At 55.2% G+C, this 25,003-nt stretch overlaps 1 protein-coding gene across 2 annotated transcripts in view; it reads right to left on the bottom strand.

Moving 5' to 3' along the window:
* Nucleotides 1-25,003, bottom strand: part of klf7b (Kruppel like factor 7b) — a 41,786-nt gene that overhangs the window by 11,341 nt on the left and 5,442 nt on the right. Inside the window, exon 2 of one of the 2 annotated variants that reach the window (XR_015926328.1) lies at nucleotides 22-1,277. Coding sequence is in view for 1 of the 2 variants with exons in the window: in XM_088605836.1 (XP_088461962.1) it covers nucleotides 695-1,277 (583 nt within the window). In the remaining variant the exon portion in view is untranslated. The remainder of the gene's footprint in view (nucleotides 1-21; nucleotides 1,278-25,003) is intronic. The other variant, XM_088605836.1, reaches the window with a different exon arrangement.

The raw sequence follows: 25,003 nt of genomic DNA, 5'->3' as shown, positions 1-25,003 counted from the left end.
GGGTGTGCACGTGATCCTCACCTGTGTGTGTGAGTGAGCGTGAATGAGTGTGAATGAGCATGTTAGTGTGTGAGTGGGAGTGGGAGCGAGTCTGGGCGTGAGTGAGTGTGAATGAGTGTAAATGAGCATGTTAGTGTGAGTGAGTGTGAGTGGGCGTGGGAGAGCAAGTGTGTGAGTGGGAGTGTGTGAGTGGGTATGTGAGTGGGAGTGGAAGTGAGTGCGTGAGTTAGTGAGTGTGAGTGTGAGTGGGCGTGCGCGTGAGCCTCACCTGTGTGTGTGAGTGAGCGTGAATGAGTGTGAATGAGCATGTTGGTGTGAGTGAGTGTGTGAGTGGGAGTGGGAGCGAGTGTGGGCGTGAGTGAGTGTGAATGAGCATGTTAGTGTGAGTGAGTGTGAGTGGGAGAGCGAGTGTGTGAGTGGGTATGTGAGTGGGAGTGGAAGTGAGTGCGTGAGTTAGTGAGTGTGAGTGTGAGTGGGCGTGCACGCGATCCTCACCTGTGTGTGTGAGTGAGCGTGAACGAGTGTGAATGAGCATGTTAGTGTGTGAGTGGGAGTGGGAGCGAGTGTGGGCGTGAGTGAGTGTGAATGAGCATGTTAGTGTGAGTGAGTGTGTGAGTGGGTATGTGAGTGGGAGTGGAAGTGAGTGCGTGAGTTAGTGAGTGTGAGTGTGAGCGGGCGTGCGCGTGAGCCTCACCTGTGTGTGTCCTCTGGTGTGCCTTCAGGTGCGAGCTCTTTGTGTAAACCTTCCTGCAGCCGTTGAACTGGCAGCGATGGACCCGCTTCTTGTTCTCGGGGGCCGCCTCCGCCGCGCCCGCGCCGCCCGCCCCGCCGCCCTGCTCCCCGTCGCTCTGCGCCCCCTTGGCGGAGGAGGGCAGCGCCGGCGCGGCCACCAGCTTGGCGGCCCCCAGGCCCACCTTCTTCGTGACCAGCTTGAGGGTGAGCGTGCCGTCGGCGGCGGCCGTCAGCGTGTGCGAGGGCTTGACGAGGTGCCGCCCGAGCTCCGGGGACGAGGGCGGGGTCAGCGAGGTCACGGCGCTCAGCTGCGCGGCGTTCACCCCTCCGCCGCCCTCCTTGGCGCCGGGGTCGGGCGTCTGGGCGGGCCGCGGGAGGGGCGCGGGGCTGGGCCGCTGGGGCAGGCTGTCCAGCAGGGGCCCCTGCAGGTCCTCGCTGTCGCCCTTCATGAAGGCGGGGGTCAGCAGGCAGTCCAGCTCCTCGTCGAACAGCTCCGTCAGCCTCTTCGGCTCCGTCTGCAGGTACCGCTCCAGCTCCAGGCACGTCTGCCACGGGAACGAGAGAGAGAGGCCGGCGTCACCACAGAGTGGGCAGACCAGCGCTGTTCTTCAGCAGCAAGCCCACCCCCTCAGCCTGGTTGCCGGTTTGTATCCCGCGGCCGGCAGAGGAATCCTACTCCGTTGGGCCCCTGAGCAAGGCCCTTCACCCCAGCTGCTCCAGGGGCGCCGTATGAATGGCAGACCCTGCGCTCTGACCCCCAGCTTCTCTCCCTGTCTGTGTGTCTCATGGAGAGCAAGCTGAGGTCTGCGAAAAGACAAATTCCTAATACAAGACATTGTATATAGGCAATAAAGTGATCTCAAAGGTCAAAGGGCCTGTACACCTTCACTGCACTGCTTTCACATTAGGACAAAACAGGCTGTTCGACCTCACCGGCTGGGTAATGTTTCAGATGCTTTAGCAAATGAATAAGAAGCTGAAACACTCTTTACCGCCTGCGTACTATCTGAGACGCAAAGGCGTGCTTCAGGGGTGAATCCCTGTGTCTTTTACCTGTTGCCCGTCTTGCTCCCTACATGCCAAGGCTGCTTCCCGAGCTGTTTATGGGGCTGTGTTGGATTCTGGGACAAAGAGTCGCAGGTATAATTACTAAGAGAAGAAGCTCCTCAGGGAAACGCTGGAACCATCTGCCCCGAATAACAACAACACCGTCGCTCGGCGCTGTGCGAGCCCTCCTTCTCCCTCTGCCCCTTTGTTTCCCATGTGAGGCCAAAACATGGCGGCCGTCCCAGTGCAGACACACAGCACAGCGAAAAAGGCGTTCAGAGGGTCACTCTACGTGCACAGTAATGCCGAGGGGAACGGAAGGTCTGCCACTCTCTTCCAGCAGCCAGCCTGGGGCGCAGGCGCCCCCAGCGAAGAAGACTGTGCCGAGGGGCTGTGGAACACACACGCCCCCTCTCCCAGATAGCCCTGCCTGCTCCTGCATCGTCCACACTCCAGAGCTGCGGGCAAGTCACACACGGCACGCGTAGCTTATTTTTTTTTTTCTGAAGAATTTTCTCACAAAGAGGTTTTGAATTCGAGTGCTTTTCCTTTTGTCAAGGCAGCAGTTGAAGTGCTTCCTCTGGGCGCCGACACCCCCCCTTTCCTCCTCTCCCAACTCAGCGTGTGCCGATGTGCAATTAGCCATTCAAACAACCCAGCCCAGACAGGGCGTTTACTCAGCTGATCTGTCGGTCCTGAGGACTCTGCGAGGGACGCGGGCTCCCCACCAGCCTGCCCACGCCAGCTAGGCGGCACATGTCACCCCCCCATCTCCCCACTGGGGGAAAACACCCCTCCCCCCGACAGCCTACTGTTCGGGCAAAGCCGCTGTATCGATCGAAAAACTATACATTGACAGGTGAAAACACGATTGCTCCAGGCCTTTTCCCCCTCATCTTCCTTCACACCAGGTTTCACGACCGACGGCATCTCTGGTGTCTGTGACGGGATGTGTGCAATAATGAGGTCCAGGGCGCCCCCTGGAGGGCGAGGAACATGGGGCTGTTAAAGGAGGGCGGGCAGTCTGATTGGCCATTATTATAGAAAATGACTCCCTGGGAGAGAGGAGGCAGAGGAGCTCTGGAAAACAGGAGCTGGGGTTCGAGCCTCTGTTAAACTCAAATAAGGTTCTCCAAAGACAACTATTGAGTGCTTACTTTTAATTTTTTTTTAAATGATTCGCGTTTCTATTGAGCAAGTTGGAATGTATATTTCTGTCATGCGCGAGTTCATACTGTTTTAGATGTCTGAGGTTGTAAAGTCCTGTCGTATCTATTCTTTTGCCATGAGTCAATAACATTCTCAAAAAATTACTTACAAATCTGAGATGCTTCCCCTGCTTGAACAAAAGCAAGTATTTCCGAATGTATTTCATTGTGGTAATTCACAGAAACCCAGGGATCAGCAGGATGTGAGTGATTAAAATAAGTTATAAAAAATAAAAAGGTTGGAAAGTGTTGTGTTGTGGAGAGAGTGCAATATCTACTGCCTCGTTAACTTCATAATGACACAGTGATTACTGCAGACTAAAACAGCTCTTGCAGGAAAACGTTCTGATGATCAGCTGCAGGATATAGATCAAACAGGCTCACCAGGCTCAGTTTCTTCACAGCCCTGTCATATGTAGCAGAGACAGAAGGGGGCGCAAGCGAGACCCTGGATGCAAACACGACTGAGAGAGGGGCTGTCCTTCAACTCTGAGGTGTCCAGCATTATTCTTGTCTTGGGCCAAAAAAAAACCAAAACACATAAACTGAAAGATGTTTCCTAGACTAGCGTGTAAGGAAAAGTGATCCATCATCTCATGATGGGGGCTTGCTTGTTAAAGGCAAGAGGAAGGACAGGACGTTGACTCCCTCAAAGTCACACTCTCACCACCTGCACACACCCCCCTCATCATCATCATTCTCAACACCTGCACACACCCCCCTCATCATCACACTCACCACCTGCACACACCCCCCTCATCATCACACTCACCACCTGCACACACCCCCCTCATCATCATCACTCTCACCACCTGCACACACCCCCCTCATCATCACTCTCACCACCTGCACACACCCCCCTCATCATCATCACTATCACCACCTGCACACACCCCCCTCATCATCACTCTCACCACCTGCACACACCCCCCTCATCATCATCACTATCACCACCTGCACACACCCCCCTCATCATCATCACACTCACCACCTGCACACGCCCCCCTCATCATCATCACTCTCACCACCTGCACACACCCCCTCATCACACTCTCACCACCTGCACACACCCCCCTCATCATCACACTCTCACCACCTGCACACACCCCCCTCATCATCACTCTCACCACCTGCACACACCCCCCTCATCATCATCACTCTCACCACCTGCACACACCCCCCTCATCATCACACTCTCACCACCTGCACACACCCCCCTCATCATCACACTCACCACCTGCACACGCCATCCTCATCATAACACTCACCTGCTGCACACGCCCCCCTCATCATCACACTCACCACCTGCACACACCCCCCTCATCATCACACTCTCACCACCTGCACACACCCCCTCATCATCACACTCTCACCATCTGCACACACCCCCCTCATCATCACACTCACCACCTGCACACACCCCCCCTCATCATCACTCTCACCACCTGCACACACCCCCCTCATCATCACTCTCACCACCTGCACACACCCCCCTCATCATCATCACACTCACCACCTGCACACGCCCCCCTCATCATCATCACTCTCACCACCTGCACACACCCCCCTCATCATCACACTCTCACCACCTGCACACACCCCCCTCATCATCACACTCTCACCACCTGCACACACCCCCCTCATCATCACACTCACCACCTGCACACACCATCCTCATCATAACACTCACCTGCTGCACACGCCCCCCTCATCATCACACTCACCACCTGCACACACCCCCCTCATCATCACACTCTCACCACCTGCACACACCCCCCTCATCATCACTCTCACCACCTGCACACACCCCCCTCATCATCACACTCACCACCTGCACACACCCCCCTCATCATCACTCTCACCACCTGCACACACCCCCCTCATCATCACACTCTCACCACCTGCACACACCCCCCTCATCATCACACTCACCACCTGCACACACCCCCCTCATCATCATCACTATCACCACCTGCACACACCCCCCTCATCATCACTCTCACCACCTGCACACACCCCCCTCATCATCACTCTCACCACCTGCACACACCCCCCTCATCATCACACTCACCACCTGCACACGCCCCCCTCATCATCACTATCACCACCTGCACACGCCCCCCTCATCATCACTCTCACCACCTGCACACACCCCCCTCATCATCATCACACTCACCACCTGCACACACCCCCCTCATCATCACTCTCACCACCTGCACACACCCCCCTCATCATCACACTCACCACCTGCACACACCCCCCTCATCATCACTCTCACCACCTGCACACACCCCCTCATCATCATCACTCTCACCACCTGCACACACCCCCCTCATCATCACTCTCACCACCTGCACACACCCCCCTCATCATCATCACTATCACCACCTGCACACACCCCCCTCATCATCATCACTCTCACCACCTGCACACACCCCCCTCATCATCATCACTATCACCACCTGCACACACCCCCCTCATCATCACTCTCACCACCTGCACACACCCCCCTCATCATCACTCTCACCACCTGCACACGCCCCCCTCATCATCATCACTATCACCACCTGCACACACCCCCCTCATCATCACACTCTCACCCCCTGCACACACCCCCCTCATCATCACTCTCACCACCTGCACACACCCCCCTCATCATCACTCTCACCACCTGCACACGCCCCCCTCATCATCATCACTATCACCACCTGCACACACCCCCCTCATCATCACACTCTCACCACCTGCACACACCCCCCTCATCATCACACTCTCACCACCTGCACACACCCCCCTAATCATCACACTCACCACCTGCACACACCCCCCTCATCATCACTCTCACCCCCTGCACACGCCCCCCTCATCATCACACTCTCACCACCTGCACACACCCCCCTCATCATCATCACTATCACCACCTGCACACACCCCCCTCATCATCACACTCACCACCTGCACACACCCCCCTCATCATCACACTCTCACCACCTGCACACGCCATCCTCATCATCACACTCACCACCTGCACACACCCCCCTCATCATCACACTCTCACCACCTGCACACGCCATCCTCATCATCACACTCACCACCTGCACATGCCATCCTCATCATCACACTCACCACCTGCACACACCCCCCTCATCATCACTCTCACCACCTGCACACACCCCCCTCATCATCACACTCACCACCTGCACACACACCCCCCTCATCATCACTCTCACCACCTGCACACACCCCCCTCATCATCACACTCTCACCACCTGCACACACCCCCCTCATCATCACTCTCACCACCTGCACACACCCCCCTCATCATCATCACTATCACCACCTGCACACACCCCCCTCATCATCACACTCACCACCTGCACACACCCCCCTCATCATCATCACACTCACCACCTGCACACACCCCCCCTCATCATCACACTCACCACCTGCACACACCCCCCTCATCATCACACTCTCACCACCTGCACACACCCCCCTCATCATCACACTCTCACCACCTGCACACACCCCCCTCATCATCACACTCTCACCACCTGCACACACCCCCCTCATCATCACACTCACCACCTGCACACACCCCCCTCATCATCATCACTATCACCACCTGCACACACCCCCCTCATCATCACACTCACCACCTGCACACACACCCCCCTCATCATCACTCTCACCACCTGCACACACCCCCCTCATCATCACACTCACCACCTGCACACACCCCCCTCATCATCATCACACTCACCACCTGCACACACCCCCCTCATCATCACTCTCACCACCTGCACACACCCCCCTCATCATCACTCTCACCACCTGCACACACCCCCCTCATCATCACTCTCACCACCTGCACACACCCCCCTCATCATCACACTCTCACCACCTGCACACGCCATCCTCATCATCACACTCACCACCTGCACACACCCCCCTCATCATCACACTCTCACCACCTGCACACACCCCCCTCATCATCACTCTCACCACCTGCACACACCACCCTCATCATCACTCTCACCACCTGCACACACCCCCCTCATCATCACACTCACCACCTGCACACACCCCCCTCATCATCACACTCACCACCTGCACACACCCCCTCATCATCACTCTCACCACCTGCACACACCCCCCTCATCATCACTCTCACCACCTGCACACACCCCCCTCATCATCACACTCACTACCTGCACACACCCCCCTCATCATCACTCTCACCACCTGCACACACCCCCCTCATCATCACACTCTCACCACCTGCACACACCCCCCTCATCATCACTCTCACCACCTGCACACACCCCCCTCATCATCACACTCTCACCACCTGCACACGCCATCCTCATCATCACACTCACCACCTGCACACACCCCCCTCATCATCACACTCTCACCACCTGCACACACCCCCCTCATCATCACTCTCACCACCTGCACACACCACCCTCATCATCACTCTCACCACCTGCACACACCCCCCTCATCATCACACTCACCACCTGCACACACCCCCCTCATCATCACACTCACCACCTGCACACACCCCCTCATCATCACTCTCACCACCTGCACACACCCCCCTCATCATCACTCTCACCACCTGCACACACCCCCCTCATCATCACACTCACTACCTGCACACACCCCCCTCATCATCACACTCACCACCTGCACACACCCCCTCATCATCACTCTCACCACCTGCACACACCCCCCTCATCATCACTCTCACCACCTGCACACACCCCCCTCATCATCACACTCACCACCTGCACACACCCCCCTCATCATCACTCTCACCACCTGCACACACCCCCCTCATCATCACTCTCACCACCTGCACACACCCCCCTCATCATCACTATCACCACCTGCACACACCCCTCATCATCACTCTCACCACCTGCACACACCCCCCTCATCATCACTCTCACCACCTGCACACACCCCCCTCATCATCACTCTCACCACCTGCACACACCCCCCTCATCATCACTCTCACCACCTGCACACACCCCCCTCATCATCACTCTCACCACCTGCACACCCCCCCCTCATCATCACTCTCACCACCTGCACATGCCATCCTCATCATCACTCTCACCACCTGCACACCCCCCTCATCATCACTCTCACCACCTGCACACACCCCCCTCATCATCACTCTCACCACCTGCACACACCCCCCTCATCATCACACTCACCACCTGCACACACCCCCTCATCATCACACTCTCACCACCTGCACACAGCCCCCTCATCATCACACTCACCACCTGCACACACCCCCTCATCATCACTCTCACCACCTGCACACACCCCCCTCATCATCACACTCTCACCACCTGCACACACCCCCCTCATCATCACTCTCACCACCTGCACACACCCCCCTCATCATCACACTCACCACCTGCACACACCCCCCTCATCATCACTCTCACCACCTGCACACACCCCCCTCATCATCACACTCTCACCACCTGCACACACCCCCCTCATCATCACACTCACCACCTGCACACACCCCCCTCATCATCACACTCACCACCTGCACACACCCCCCTCATCATCACTCTCGCCACCTGCACACACCCCCCTCATCATCACACTCTCACCACCTGCACACACCCCCCTCATCATCACACTCACCACCTGCACACACCCCCCTCATCATCACTCTCGCCACCTGCACACACCCCCCTCATCATCACACTCACCACCTGCACACACCCCCCTCATCATCACACTCTCACCACCTGCACACACCCCCCTCATCATCACTCTCACCACCTGCACACACCCCCCTCATCATCACTCTCACCACCTGCACACACCCCCCTCATCATCACACTCACCACCTGCACACACCCCCCTCATCATCACACTCTCACCACCTGCACACACCCCATTCATCATCACACTCTCACCACCTGCACACACCCCCCTCATCATCACTCTCACCACCTGCACACACCCCCCCTCATCATCACTCTCACCACCTGCACACACCCCCCTCATCATCATCACTATCACCACCTGCACACACCCCCCTCATCATCACACTCACCACCTGCACACACCCCCCTCATCATCACTATCACCACCTGCACACACCCCCCTCATCATCACTCTCACCACCTGCACACACCCCCCTCATCATCACACTCACCACCTGCACACACCCCCCTCATCAACACACTCTCACCACCTGCACACACCCCCCTCATCATCACACTCACCACCTGCACACACCCCCCTCATCATCACTCTCGCCACCTGCACACACCCCCCTCATCATCACACTCACCACCTGCACACACCCCCCTCATCATCACACTCTCACCACCTGCACACACCCCCCTCATCATCACACTCACCACCTGCACACACCCCCCTCATCATCATCATCACTCTCACCACCTGCACACACCCCCCTGATCATCATCACTCTGTGTCCAGGAGGCCAAGAGCCTCAACAAGTGAGCTGCAGTGCTGCAGGGCGATACCATATCAATACCAGGCACTACAACCTGACTGTTTCTACCCGCACTTGGAGAAAATCACCTCGCATATAGGAGATTTTCAGCTACCAATCATAGGAGTCGTTCAGCTACCAATCATGAAACTCCTAAAGGTGGTGCTGTGATCAGCTCAGTTTATTGCCGATACAAATTTCCCCCTGGCCTTTACCAGTCACGGCCTCGTAATGATCCCCATCTCTGACCTGGCTTCATCACTCTGCTCTCCTCCCCACTGAGAGCTGGTGAGTGGGGAGAGTACTGGTGCACTCCGGCTGCACACTATTGGAATGGAGTGTCTAGAGAAGTGCTATAAGGAATTATTATTATTTTTCCCTACCAGCAACCCTGCCCAGCTTCAGAAGGCTGGGGAAACGTTCTGTGAGAGCAACAGGACCGTCCCGCGCCGTGGCCCGCACACATGAGACGCACAAGCAGTCTCTTCTCCCTCCGCCCTCCATCTTGCACAGGCGCCCTGTCCTCGTGCGCCTCCTCAGCGCAGGAGGGTGGGCGAGGAAGCCCTGGCGTCTCGCACCCACGGCGTGTAGCAGCTTCCGAGACAGACAGAGACACCCCCTCCCCCTCCTCCCCTCCTCACCCCCCCAGTGAAATTTGTTAATTAGCAGCCCGTGACGGGGCAGGCCTGCACGGGCTCACCCTGTGCAATCACTGGCCACCGGCCCCCCGTTTCTGCACCTGTGTCACCGTGCGCAGCAGCTGGGAGAGCCAGGCCCTCCCCCACCACTTCCATTAACTCACCCCCCCCCCCCCTCCACCCTCCAGCTCCAGCCCAGACAGTCCATGAGGAACCCCCACTCCCCTCCCCCACACCCCCTCTCGCTCCACTGACACCTCTCAGACTGCAGAGCAATTAGCACTAAAGCACCATCTTCCCCTGACAGCCACCCGACCGGGCTAATAAAAACAGGTTATAAAAATAAATGGATGGCACATATACACGGCTGAAGAGAAATGCAAACAGCTGTTGATGCAGACAAGGCAGATTCGCCCTTTTAATTTTGGGATAATTTAATCCCGTTTCTCTTGGCCCGGCGCCACGGCGCTCACAGAATGGCACTGCCACAGACTGCACAGCGGGGCTATTCGGCGAGTGTCTTTCGGGACATGCACGGGTATTTTTAAAGACAGACCGCAGGCCACTCTTCGGACCGGCTGGCCTTGCGCTGTCTTACAGTACAGAGCTGCTCTATTCTCGCGCTCTTGTCTCTCCACGCAAAGGCGACACCTGTGCCTCGGCGAACAGGTCTGTGAAAGAGACAGTCTCGCGGAGGAAATGCTTCACAGCTCCTGAAGCTGCAATTTCACAGTCTGAAAACCTTCGGGTACCTTCAAATACCAAGACGCTTCCAACAACTTCAACAAGCTAAAATAAATCTAAGGGGAAAAATAACTCCTGGTAAAAAGAAAAGAGTCATTTATTTTCTTCCCTCTGCAGCTCAGACAGTGTTCGATTGATCTGACATCCCGATAAGCTGTTCACGTGCAGTCATAAACGCACTTAGAAAAATGTCCACTAACACTCTGGGCGTTTGGGGGAATGTCCCGATTCCATACTGTGATTTAATGCCCCTTGGGTCTCACAGAAAACACCCCTTTGGGCTTCATTAAATCCCTCCACTCAACACTATTGCCACCCTTATCCTCATTGCATTAGAACCAACATCTACCGAAGTCCCCCCAACCACAACACTACAGCACACACCACAGTGTAGGTGGAAAACAGGAAAACACATCATGAATCCTGGATTAGACACAGGGACGGCAATCTCCACCTGCGCCCCTGTGATTTATAGCATGGATAGCTCTGTGTCTGGAAAGCAGTAATTGTTGGGATTAGAAATAAACTAGGAAACCAGAAAATCACTTCACACAAAGAAACACTAGTGGGCACTTGAGCTCACTGGGACGCAGCAGGATCTATTTTAGGGGGAGTATTAGATCCATCCATTTTCTAACCACGACATCCAACTCTGAGGCTGGGTACACCCTGGAGGGGACGCCAGTCTGTCACAGGGCACACACAGGTGCAAAGACACCAGGGCCAGTTTTCCCAGAACCCAACTCACCTACCCGTATGTCTTTGGACTGCAGGAGGAAACCAGAGCACCCGGAGGAAACGCCGGGAGAACATGTAAACTCCATGCAGACAGCACCCCAGCTCCAGAATTGAACCCAGGGCCCCAGCGCTGCAAGGCAGTGGGCCACCATGCTACCCTGGGGGGGCACATTCTACTCAAAAGCACTGTCTCTAAATCTCCACAGCATTATGGGAAGCGAGGAGAGAGCTGGCAGACAAACGGTCAGGCGCTGCTCAGAGCCGACTGAAGCGGTTCTCACTCCAAGCACGAAGTGCCCTGTCAGGTGACCTGCGCAGACCTGGGGTCACAGACGAGGGAGAAAGGCTGGCGCTCAGCCGCGTGATCAACAGAGTGTGCGGTGCTGGAGCAGGGCCAAGCCCACTGCCGCTACAAGACAAGCCAATTTTAATTGCCAGTCGCTTCTTTCTTTTAAAAAAAAAAAGAAAGAATTTGTGCCACCCTCCGGCAGCAGTCCTCTGCACTGTGGATTATAAGAGCAAGCACACCTGCCCCAGAGCGACGAAGTGTCACAGGCCAGAGCGGTGGAGTGTGAATGATGAAGCTGTTTAGTTCAGAGTGGCTGGAAGATCATGTAATTGGACTGTAGTACCTGGGTACTTATTAACGAATGGCATGCAGTTTCACAGCTGGAAAAGACCTACTCCGTCTCGGGCCAGGGGACTGGATGTTTGGACAGGTCTCTTGTGTGCGACTCTAAGGTTATCTCATACAGCACACTGTCGATTTGAGGTGCTCTGAGAAACTGCTCAGTACCGAAAAGGATTCACAAAAATAAAAGCTGTTTAACCCACTAAGGATAAAGTGTGGGAGCGGGAAAGCCAAAAGACCAGATTTTAAAGTAGGATGCAACTATTCAAAAGGATAGGACAGGGGAGAAGAACACTGTCCACAGATTCCAGCTCCGATTTTTTCTTCCACTGAGCCTGGAGGAATTCCTGCTTCCCGAGTGGCTGCCCTGTGCTGGCCGGTGGCCTTCCCTTTCCTTCAGGGCTGCCCGGTCATTTCCTCCGCCCGCCTGGGGCCGCTCCTGACAGCGAGCCCAGCGAGACAGGAGAAGCAGAAACAGGCTAGGCTCGCGTTCGCGCACCGCCACGCGCCACATCCGGAGCTCATTCAGCGGTTCGCTCTCAAAGTCCAGCGGGTGATATATTCCGGAGGGTAGGAGGGAGCTGCATTCACAGACCCCACTGTCCTGCATGGCTTACAGCCAGCCTGCAAGCTGCAGTGAAGCATCCAGAACTACATCACCCAGCATGCCTCACACCAGTATACACACCATCGCCGTATCAGCCTGTGAAAGAGGTTCATGGCTGGCAGAGACAGACACGTCCCTCTGATGAAGAACACGCAAGCAAGTCTCCTTGAGTCATTCCTCACTCTCTGCTTCCACACGGCCCTGTGTTTACACGACTCTGACAATTGCTTGGCAGCAGTGTATAGCCAGACCCAACTGCTCTGTAAAAGTAAAGCCCGATAGAGCTGGTAAAACCTCCCCCTTCTTTTCATCTGCAATGGAGCTCAGCCCTCCGGGAGTGAATGCTTTCTGTCTCTGAGGCACCTTGTTCCTCCTGCGATCCTTGCATATTCACGCAAAATCGACAAACCTAATTTAAAAACACAATCAGCCACCCTTACCGGAAGGAGAAATCAATACGCTAAAATTCTAGTGAGAAAAGCCATCTGTCAGCTCTAGGGAACACGGACTCAGTCACTTGCAGAATCGATGAGTCACAAATAAGATTTAAACACCCAGGATACTTTCAACTTTCACAGGACACCCTCAGCAGAGTCCATGCAGTGCGAAATCCAGAACAAGGCCTGATACCTCTTTCTACTTGTACGCTGACAAGATCCACTGCCCCCTGCATGGCCTTATTTCTGACGGACAACGTTCTGTGACACTCCTGGACCTGCTTTGTCACGCAGTCTGTGTGAACAAGAGCAATGCAAGACACACAGGCATCTGGGGCCGAGCGACGTCAGTACGTCCCTGTTCAGAAGACACAGCAGCGTGGCCAACGAGAACTAACCTCGGGGAATGAGCCCCACCCCCTTTCTTAATAGGTATAAACAGGCGCTAAATAAGACAAAAAGGAATTTTCTGGGTGAGGTTTCCAGAGCCGACCAGTAAATTGCTACACGGAAAGTTAAGTATTTCTGTTGACAGTTTCGAAGGATTCAGAGACTGACTGACTGGGGACGGGTGCTGTCTCACTGCAGAGCTGAATTTCCTGAGGTGACTGAACGAACAGCACAGCAGCAGACCTGAAACATGCAGCAGCTGAACCTGGGCAAGGAAGTTTGCTCACATACGCCCCCTGGAGGCGGGGCAACAGCAGGGCACCAGACTGCTGAGCAATCCCAGTCAGAGGGAGAGCGTTCTCCTGACGCAGAGTCGAGGGGGCGCTCTCTCGCGCCTCAGAGCTCTGCCTGGGAATATCCACACCAGTCACAGAGCGGGCGGCCCCAGAGCCTGGAGAGCCTGCCCCGCACAGCCGAGTTAGCGACAGAAACTACCTTTCAACTACCCCCCAGCGCCACCACAACACGGCCCTTCACATCCTCGGCTGGTTTGGCTCCTGTCGAGAGCGAGGAGCAGGGTGGGCTAAAATGAGCCACGCTGCCTGCGATGCTGTTTCTCATGGGAACGTGACCTGGTCCGTGACACCTCTTTCTTCCCCACTCCGAAAAACAACGCTCTCCGCTCCCGACGGCCTCCACAGCAGCAGGGAGGAGGGGCCTGACGGATCAGTCTGTTGCCGAGCTCGGCCGGCCTGGACCGCGAGACCCAGCCCCGACCTTCAGCCCAGCCCCTCCCGAGAAGGAAAAGTGGACACCAGCCCGCCAGTGCATGGCCTCTCTCAGCGTCTCCCCACACAGCACCCCTTAACTCCCCCTCCCAGGCAGCAGGAGGGCCCCTGAACGCACGACAGCGTGTTAATCCGGGGGGGACTCGTGCCCAAACCAGGATAATCCCTCCACAGAGGCAGTGACACCCGTTTCAGGACGCGGGTCCTCGTGTCTCCTTAACTGGATTTGCACAGCTTGTCTTTCCGCTGGGCGTCCTGACAGGGGCCGGCTGGCGGAGCCGGAGTAATCTAATCGGCTCACGGAGGCTCTCATGGAATCGCAATCCCATTGAAGGGAGACACGCTCTCCTGAACGGGGTTAACTGCCTGTTAGGAGCTTGCGCGCCGGAGTGAGGGGTGTTTAAGCTAATTGCGCCGTGTGCCAGGCTAATCTTCCTTTCCGCCGCAGCGGAGGGGAGGGGAGGGAGAGACAAAAGAGGTACGAGAGGGGAAGGGCAACGGGGCAAGGGAGACAAAAACAGCTGGAGCAGGGGGGAGGAGCCGGGGGGGAGAGGGAGACAAAGGAGCGCGCGTGGGAGACCAGCTCCAGGCGCTCGCGGCTGCCGGAGTCCAGACCCGCCAGGAGACTTCAGGTCCGCAGGTCTAGTTCCAGGCATGCCTCATCCAATTCGGGGACACTGGGAGCCGGAGCCTATCCCAGCGGGCAACGGGCCCAAGGCAGGATACACCCGGGACAGTCCCGCACAGACACGGACACACTCCCACCCGGACACAGACGAGCCCCTTCTCTCCTGGCTGCCCGTGGCGGGGTCACAGGCTGGCTAGGATGCCATTCCCTCGAGCCCCCAGTGAACCCCCCGCCCAACACAAGAGCAGACTCCCAGTGGGCCTGGAGATAACAGGTGGGAAGGTCCCTTTTCAGGCCATCAAGGCTCATGGGGGAATGGGGGGCAAGGGGGACCATATTTCTTGGAGGCGGAGGTGATGGGGTCAGCACCACGCTGCGGGCAGCCTGTTACCCCCGGATGGATTAACCCCCGGCACTCATTGGGAAAGCAGGCTGAGTGGACCTGGGAGCCGTCTGGAAGGAATTAGAGCAAGCGGTGTACCTGGGAGTGAACCCGGGACCTTCCTGTCGGGAGCCAGACGCCCTTGCTCCGCCTGAAGATGGTACGACGCAAAAACAAAATCCGCCTTTTAAAAACACACTTCTGCGCGGCCACAGTTGTCGCGGTGGTCTGCCACAGGCACGCTGCCCAGTGCAGGACCTCGGCACCCCGACGACCGCCAGTCGCAAGCAGTCGAAACTCGCAGGGCAGCCAGGGCAGCACAGGGCAGCCAGGGCTTGATGACAGGAACACGCTCCTCTCTCGCCAGTCTCTCAGAGCCTCAGACTCCCGGCCCCCGGCCAGCACATGCCTCCACACTCAGCGCTGCCCATTAACAGGGCAGCTACTGTACATTCCCATCCGCTAAAATTATCCTACTGTACCGATCGGCGGCGGGAAGTTATGTCATAGCTGTGTGCCTGCCCAGAGGGGCCGGATTACACCCAGCAGAGAGGGGAAAAGGAACTGTGGGTAGGAGCCTGATCACTGAGGATGAGGGGGAACCTGGCCTGTCCAGACAACGGCCTCTCTGGACAACAGCCTCTCAGGAAAGAGTCTCCCGAGGCCCCCCAGCGCGCTGACTGAAGGGCCCAGCTCGTGTCCTTGGCGCAGTCTTTAATCAGGAGAGTAAACCCCTTCCTTTGCACACGTACATCTGTATACAGGGCTGGGGCTCTCATGCGTAAGCCAATAGCCTGACTTCTTTCAAGAACAGGCTGGAGGATTAGCTCTTAAAAAACAGAAGCTACATGAGCTGAACGGCATCTCTTCTGCAGCTTTTCCCACCAGTCACCTGAGCCGGACAGATCGCAAACCTTCATTCTGGGCCACAAAATGCGCTCCCATAAGAAATTCTCTATAAAAATATCAGTCACAACAGCATATTTAAAGCTGCAGGCAAATGTATTGGCACTCTGTACCCAAAAGAAGTTTTCTCATTGTTTCAGTTGGAGTATTTTTCTCCTGGATCTATACAGGAAACTCTTTCTAACAAGCTCATCTAGTGCACCAGGCCCCAGTGCTCTTCTGAGACTTGAGGCCTGGCATGTGTTCCTCTCTGTGCAGACCTGTGCTTCAGGAGTGTTTTGTTTCTTTGCGAGGACTGAATTCCACACAATGCAATGTTCTGGGCAAGAGTTTGATTTCCAACAGGGACGACACACAGTGCATCTAAAAGCAGCGAGGTACACATTTTAACAAGTGCATAAATATAAAAAAGAACGATAAACACACGGCTCTCCTTTCCTGTTCTCTGTTCTCACTCTCAAGATCTAGACCTTGTTTGACTATTAAATTAACAGACCTATGGAAATGACAAGTATCAGCCCTACCCTCCTACAGTACGCCCCCCACTTTTGAAGAAACTACCCCATTTCTTTCTTTTTCGCAGCCATACCACAGACAAAGGCATCCATTTTCTGTAGCCAAAAGAACCCTGTACAAATCTCAGTCCTGCGCGTTCTATCGCTGTCTTAGCGCTGCTCGCCTTGGCACCTTCAGAGTCTGGAAAACGCCTGGGAAGGCCGAGTCCTGCTCTTGAGGTTGAGGCCTAGAAGATCCCCTGCCTGGCGTGTGGGATCGCAGACCCTGTGATCGGGGCAGCGTCGTCTCTCGGGGCCCCTGTCTCCCCCGGCGAGCGGACGGGCCCCCCTGGCTCCCCGAGTGTCAGGTGTGTCAGATCACGACGGGGGATGTCTGAAAGCAACAGCTCGGGGGCCGTTCCGGAGCGACGCTGATGGATTGCGGTTTGTCAGCCTCCGCAGGAAAACGAGGGCAAGAGCTCAGCTTCCGCAGGCGCTGACCCACAGCCGCCGCAGTGCGCCACCCCCGTACCTCCCTCCCACTCACGGGCATCAGGCGCGCTGGAACGGCAGCGAACCCCGGGGCCGAGCATCGCGCGAGAAGTGATTAAAACACCTCCGGACACCTGGGAATCAACGGCAGGGGCCACTGATGAGATCCGTGTTCCAGGGATTTCCTGACATCCCCCCTTAAAACTGGGAGACACCAGCCGCGAGACGAACGGGCCGTTTCCTGGGGTGTCTTCACCACGGTCCCCGTCAGAGCAGGCCGAAGAAGAGTGGCACTTGTATCGGTCCCTGGTCGTGACGATTGGATACAGATCCTGCGCCCGTCTAACAGTCTGTGGCAACAAAGCGTAAGTCCTGGGTTTCGATTCTGGGCGTAGGAAAGGTTACTCGGGTGTGGTGGAACTGGGAGAGTCCGCAAGGGGCCAGTCAGGTGCTGGCTGTGCAGTAAGCGTGCTCACCAGGTGACAGGTGAGGGAAATTCACGTGGTTAACAATGAACAGGATCTACTGTGATACTGTATTTGTAATCGCCTTGATCTGTATCTTGACCTGTAGCTTTTCAATAGACGCACATCGACTGGAGCCTTGAGTTCTGTATTGAGAGTCTTTCTGTGTTACTCTTTGTGAAAATCACGTCAGACGAGGAGGTCAAGGTCAAGGCGGTTAACTGTTCTTCGCAGAAGGCATGTTATTCACAAGCATCACCTTCTTTTGAGCCGCCAGCTCTTTGTTCGCAGGGTGTTAAGACAGGGAGTCTCTGCACCACACTGTGCTGCTTAGGAACTGCAATCTTGAACATAAAATAAAGGCAGAATAGGAGGAATTTTTAAACATGCTTTTGTTTTCAAAACTACAGCAAAAGGGAGGAGACGTTAAGCAATTTGCCCCGCCGAAGAATCTAACGTACATGTGGACGCCTACCGGCATAAAAGCTGAAATCTTGCAAGAGACACTGCTGTTTTCTAACTAGTTGGAAAGGAGGAAACGTCTGCGCGCGAGTGGAAAACAAACTTGGGAACTCATCCTGTTTGGTCTTTTGTCTCCTCCGGACAGAAGCAGCCTTTACACAGCACAAAGCAGAGAGCAGCAACAATGAGAGCAGAAGAGCTTTGCCCCTCGGTCATGTGACTTCTGCCCTCCAACAGCAGGCACGCGGGACATTACAGCCTACATGATGGGCCTGTCACTCAACATGGAATCAAATGTACGTATGCTATAATGCCTGTGATCTAAAAATATCTTCATTACTTGTTTTCCTTAAAAAAACCTGTATAAAAGTCCTGTATAGCTCCAATGTTTCGGCTCTCGGGTTCTTTCCCAGCGTGGGGCATTTAATTCTCCCAGATCCTCAGTCATTTCCTCCACCGGCCACCACCCCCCCTAACAGGCTACGGAAATGTGGATCTCAGCAATTCAGAATCGGCAGGAATCATAACCTCAGCCTCTCGTGCAATCAACATTCAAGAACGAGCAAAGTCAGTTCTTCGGTACTTCCCTGTTGATCCTACTTCTCCTTCCATGGGAATCAGTCTCTCAGGCTTTTCCCACTTTTGGGATCCCAGCAGATCCCAGCCAGCATGGAGGGGTGTTCTCATGGCAACGGCCCACATGGTCTCCGCAGGAGTCATGTTCTGGGCCCTGGGAGCAGACTCACGAGAGCCAGTTCACAGCACAGCCTGCTGTGCCCAGATTTAGCTCAGCACTAACCCCAGGCAGCCAGGGAGGTGATAACTACGCCATTGAATCTAATTTACTACAGGTTTCTAAACCAATGCAAGAGAAGTGGAAGTGCATTCAAAAGCGAGTACAGGAGGCACCCCCTTACACAAAGGGTTGTGAGGGTGTGGAACAAGTTACCCAGTCATGTTGTTGAAGCTGATACCCTGACTTCTCTGAAGAAACGGCTGGATGAGGTTCTGGGATCAGTTAACTGCTGACTAGCAAAGGGACTAAATGGACTGAAATACATGCCAAATTCAAGAGCTGCTTGCAGTAGCACTGAGTGGAAAGTCCAATAATTCCCTTAGCTGTGCTCATGAGATAAAAAAGAGTTTCCACTGTCTGGGTACTGAGCTGAAACACCAGCTACATTTCAAAGTAAGTTTGTAATAAGTGGTTTGATATTCCATCAGGGAAAATTACTCCTGTGATGACAAGCAAAGTGCACATAAATCACTGTTAATCATACACTTTATTTACCTTCTGGAATGGTAATTAGTTACGTGGAGAAAACCACTAGGTCTTACAAGAGGGATAAAATAATTTGTTATCCTTTTCAAGAGAGTTTCGAAAAATTAGGATAGGTCAGAAAATAGGTCACAAACGTCGTTAACATTCCTTTGGACTGATCTAATCTATAATTGTGCTGATACATCATAAACCCTGGTCAGAAGTCAGAAGAGGAACTCAAGGATTACAAATGCTTTCATTTTTTCTTTCCGCCGAGTCCCTCTGTAATTGTTGACACTACAAATCAGGCGATCACCGCAGATAGCGATGACTCATACCGTGTACCTGAACGGTCCTGACACAGAGCGAAAGCTGATACCAGCAGGCTCGGCTGTGTCCATGTGACACACTGCTTCAGGGCTGGAAGCGGCACAGGTGTGCAAGCTCAGCTCTGAGAGTATCACCGCCTGCGCTACGTCACAGGCCAGGCGGGCTCCGTGCTCTGGGCAAGCGTGTCCACTTACTGTCCCCAGGCTGGACAGGACACAAAGAGCAGCACCCTGAGCTAAGCCAAGCCATATCCTCACGCGCCGGTATCCACGATCTCAGCCCGAGGGATGATAACATGCACCGGTGTGAACTGGTGAACCAGCCGTTTCCCCCTGGCAGGGAAATCTCAAATTTCCGAAAGCGTCAAGGCAAGAGAGAGACACGGTGAGAGCTGCTGGGATTGCAACCAGGACAGTCTGCAGGGAAAGACGGGGTTGCGAAACCCCCCATCCTGACACCTCCACTGGTTCCCAGGCTGACTGCAACAGATCCTGTGCTGGGAGTACCAATCGGTGCCCCGGGACACTGCACAGGACCGGGTCAGAACTCATCAATCGAGTCCCGACGACCGTCTCGGCCCTGCCTCAGCAGTACAGCGTCAGGGGTCACGCAAGGCGCCCGCCGTGTTTAGGAATCAAACACTCAGCCCGCGCTGAGCTGGCACTGACGTGCACCGAATCTGCAAGGAAAATACAGGTTGGCCTTTTCCGGGAACCGGCATGGGCTGTGAATGATTAACAGTATCCCAGACCGTAGAGCCAGGCGCACCGTCACACGGTTTCAGCGAAACGATGAGCTCACCCGCTTCCCCCCCCCCAGCGGCGGGCCGGGCAGGGAGGTCACCTGAGACAGACGAACCAGCCCTGCCTGACTCACGCGCATGCAGTATCCCCTTACACTCCCGCCGTCAGGCCGGGGTGACCTCGGGCGTGCAGCTCCCGACCTTTCTCAGGGGGAGAGCGGAAGAAGACGCTTCGGCTGGGATCGCTTGAAAAGGAGCTGGGAAGCCTGGCACTCTGTCACAGTCAGCGGCAACTGTGAGGAATGACCCTGAAGCACCACTGTGAGGAAGGCCTGCAATAAGAGACGCCCCTCTGCCTTTCTTAGGCAAATGAGACAAGACGGCTTTAGGATCTTTCAATCAGTGAAGTTAACTGCTGATCGTCTGGCGATACAGCAGATGTTTCACACTGGGGCGACTGTGAATGACTTCTTTTTCAAACCATCTTTATATTTAGCATTACCGCTCTGTTTAACGGTCTAGAATTTCCCAGCTCCTGTTATTCTAGACTGCGGCGACTCTGGCATGCGGAGTGACTCAAGGCAGGGGTCGCGTCAGTTTCAGTTTCAGCGTCTGACAGACGGCCTTGGACTGGCCGTGTCAGAGAGACAGGGCTCCCCGCTGGGTCTGCGCGGCCCTGTCACGGCGATGGGCAGAGGCCAGCCTCTGACGGGTAAGGCTGTGCATGCCAATAAGACTGGCACATCCTCTGCCCTTCCTGTCTCCATACGAGAGGCAGGGCAGGGTGACAGCCGTGCCTGCAGGAGCAGTGTGCACAGCCAGTCCATGGCGCTGATACTCTCGAGAGGGCTGTCAGCCAGGGAGACCAGACCCCACAGCCCCCCCCCGAGACAATGCTTATGCCACAAGGACAACAGACAGGAGAGGGGGTTCTGTTTCAGGAACAGGCATTCATCCTGACCAGAGAGGCCAAGGGGGCATGGGTCAAGGGTCGGGGGTCAGGGGTCAGGGGTCAGGGGTCATATAGCAGCCAACACATTAAAACCACGGTTGGCACAAGAGGTCCCTGGCACACGATCGCTGCCACTGGCTGCCTGACGTGCGCCAAACACCTGCAACCTGTAATTCCTCTCTGCCGGAATTAACGCTCCAATGACAATAATAAAAAAAAAAAATCCGAACCACTGAAAATCTGAATGAACGAGCTGGCACGCGAGCACCGGGGAACCTGTCGGAGAGAGTGCGCTGTGCCCGCAGCGCGGTTGCAGCGCCGATCCGGAGACAGGCCCTGTTCCGGCTCCGCTGGCGCTGTCCCACGGGCATTCGCCATGACATCACGGATGAAAATAGCTGCTGACCCACATAGCTTGGGCACAGCTCAACGTCCCCCGCGGCAGCGGGCTCCTCGCGCCGCGCTCCCCATAATAACTCAACGGCAGCGAGCGCCCGGAACCCAGGCGGCTGCCAAGGTAATCATGTTTTGGAAAAGGCGCCCATTAATCTCTCCGTGAGCAGCCTATAAATCGAGCCGAACCGGAGCCCGGAAAACACGGTCGAATAAACCATGTGTGGGCGGCTCGTTCGGCCCCCATCCTCTCCCCTCGGCTCCAACAGGGGCTACGCAACACAGGAGCTCTACCGGCCAGAGCCGTAAAAAAGGGGTGCAGATTTTTACGAATCCACCCTCTCCCCTCTCGCCCCCGGACGTGGTTTTGACCCACTGCCCCCCCCGCGATCTCACAGTCACACACACACCTCCACCTGCAGCGTGGTGCCCAGTTAAAGGAAGGCCTTTCCGATTTGTTTCGAAATCCCCACACTCCTTTCCGTGCCGGGCTCTCCAGGACCGAGAGGGGCGACCGCACAGGTGCAGAATCACGCCTTCGTCACGGCCCCAGCTGCACCCCGAGGTGCAGAAGAAGAAGCTTCCTGGGGCAGAAGACAGAGGGTGCTGTTCCCATCTCTCTCTCTCCCCCCCCCCCATCCCCCCCCACAGACAATGGAATCCGAATCGTTCCAGTTGCACATTCTCATTTCACGTCTTCACCCTGAATTAACCTGGTCCTCAGCAAGCACAGAGCTGTGCTGGCACGCAACGCGCTGAAAGGCAGGATCGCTGGCAGAGGAAATATGCAAACACTCTTGACACAGTGCGAGGCTGGATGAGGGCCAGGGCACAAGGACAGCATCAAGACTACAGAAAGCATATGCAAATAGTGCTGGGTTTGCATATGAGCTGTGCATACCACGCACATGGCTCGAGTCAGGAAGTACAGCGTAATGTCTGATGAATAAAACGGGTGGCATCTAGAAGCTACTGCTCCTTCAGTTCTGACAGAGCTTCAACACAGCGCAGCACCATTTCAGCTTCTCCTAAACCGTGGGGTCACTGCTTTGTGACCACAAATCCGATCCGCGCTTTCAGCAGGGCATCTGCAGTGTGCCCGAGGTGCAGTGCCGTTTCAGAGGAGGAAATAAATTGTTGTCCGGCGTCCGAGCAGACACTAGATACGACGTGTGGCTGGGGGGGTGTGCCCACATGTGGCCCATCCCATCATCCCTCGCTGTGGTCTGAACGGCGCCCCGGGCCGGACTGACAGGTCAAACCTCGGCGTGCCGTCTGTCTGTCACCTCTGCTGCAGGAGCACAGGAAAGGACACGGGTATTGCACCTGGGAAAACTTCCAGAACTACAGCGGCATTCCCCTTTCTGCCCGACATCTCTGGCACTGTGACTCATACCAATCCACACCACTTATCACCATGACTTGTCCCGCCAGGAACTGAGCACTGAGCACTGAGCACCGAGCTGAGCATGCTTCCACATAACCAAGTATCCCTGGCAACTCCTGTTGCTAAGAAGCAGGGTCATCGCAAGCAACCCTTATTTTCCGGCACTGCAGCCCCGTGGAGTCAGAGCGACAAAGTAAAAATAACCGTGGCCTCAGTCAGCTCATGCCGGGCGGCACGACCTCAACCTGATCACCAGGCGGCTGTACCTCTCCCACACTCAGCCCCTCATTGCTTTCTTCCCTAATGAGGGAACTTCCACCCGACCAACCTCACAACAGCCTCCCCGCCTCCCGGCCTCCCACAGTCCCGTCGCAGCCGGGGATGACTCTGGGGCACCACTCTGTTTCAGGAGATAACGCCTGCCCCTCCTTCTGTAACCCAAACAGCAGTCCTATGATGGCCAGATCCCTTTATTGGCCCTATACAATGTCTTGTATTAGGAATCTGTCTTCTCGCAGACCCCAGCTTGCTCTCCATGAGACACACAGACAGGGAGAGAAGCTTTGGGGGTCAGAGCGCAGGGTCAGCCTTTTATACGGCGCCCCTGGAGCAGTTGGGGTGAAGGGCCTTGCTCAGGGGCCCAATGGAGTAGGATTCCTCTGCCGGCCGCGGGATACGAAGCGGCAACCTCTCAGCCACAGGCGCAGATCCTGAGCCACAGAGCCACCACACTGCCTAAGAATGAAAGCTAAGTGCTAAGTGCAGCTAAGAATGAGCCTGTGTGAAGGTTATGTACTGTATCTATAAAGGAAAAATTACACACTCCCTTTAAGCTTCTGAAGTCCTCTAACAGCGGTTTTCAATAGAAGCCACGGATTGTCATAGCATTTAATCGGCCTTCTGCTGTAACGCACATTCAATATGGGAGCTCCATTTCCCCCTCTGGTGTGCGGAGCTGGGGAGCTGATCCATAAAGATGAGCTAACCCACACGAAGTTCAGCACACAGCAGGAACCTGCACACAGAGCCCCCATTCAGGAGCTCTTCCAGGAATGTCTCCTTAAGCTACTAAAAATAATGATGATACCGAAATCTATTATTCATGAAACTGCTCTACAAACGTTGCAGGAGGGACCTCTGATCTGGCAGGCTGCTAAGTTCTTTTTTTTTTTTTTATATGAGAGCGACAAAAATATAAAAAACAAAAAACAAAAGAAATACAGGTGCTGGAAGGAAAACCGCCGTGGGTTAATTCCAGAAACTGTGAAACTGTCTGGGGACGAAGTCACCTGAAAGATTTAGAAATGTTCTGCTGCTTTCCACCAAACTCAGAGCTTGATCTTTCAGAAAGCTACGCCAGTGACAGGCCTGGGGTCCTTCCACCTGCCTCCGGCCCTGATGACACCACTGTGCCCAACGTTACAAAGACGGTCGCTGACACAGGCGATCAGTACCTACTTGTTACATCACAAATCACTGGAGGCCATTCAGCCCATTTGGTGGAGAGCTTGGTAGTTATTAGTTATCAGCCAATTGATCTCATCCAGACATTTCTGGGTATTGGCTTCAACACCTCTGTGTTGCCCTCTGTGCGAAGACGTCCCTCCTGTTCTCGAGTTTAAGTGCATTCTCCCGTAGTCCCTGCAGT

Source organism: Lepisosteus platostomus, chromosome 14, assembly GCF_059453375.1.
Source record: "Lepisosteus platostomus isolate fLepPlt1 chromosome 14, fLepPlt1.hap1, whole genome shotgun sequence".
NCBI lineage: Eukaryota > Metazoa > Chordata > Actinopteri > Semionotiformes > Lepisosteidae > Lepisosteus > Lepisosteus platostomus.
This window is presented reverse-complemented; position numbering and strand designations above follow the sequence as displayed.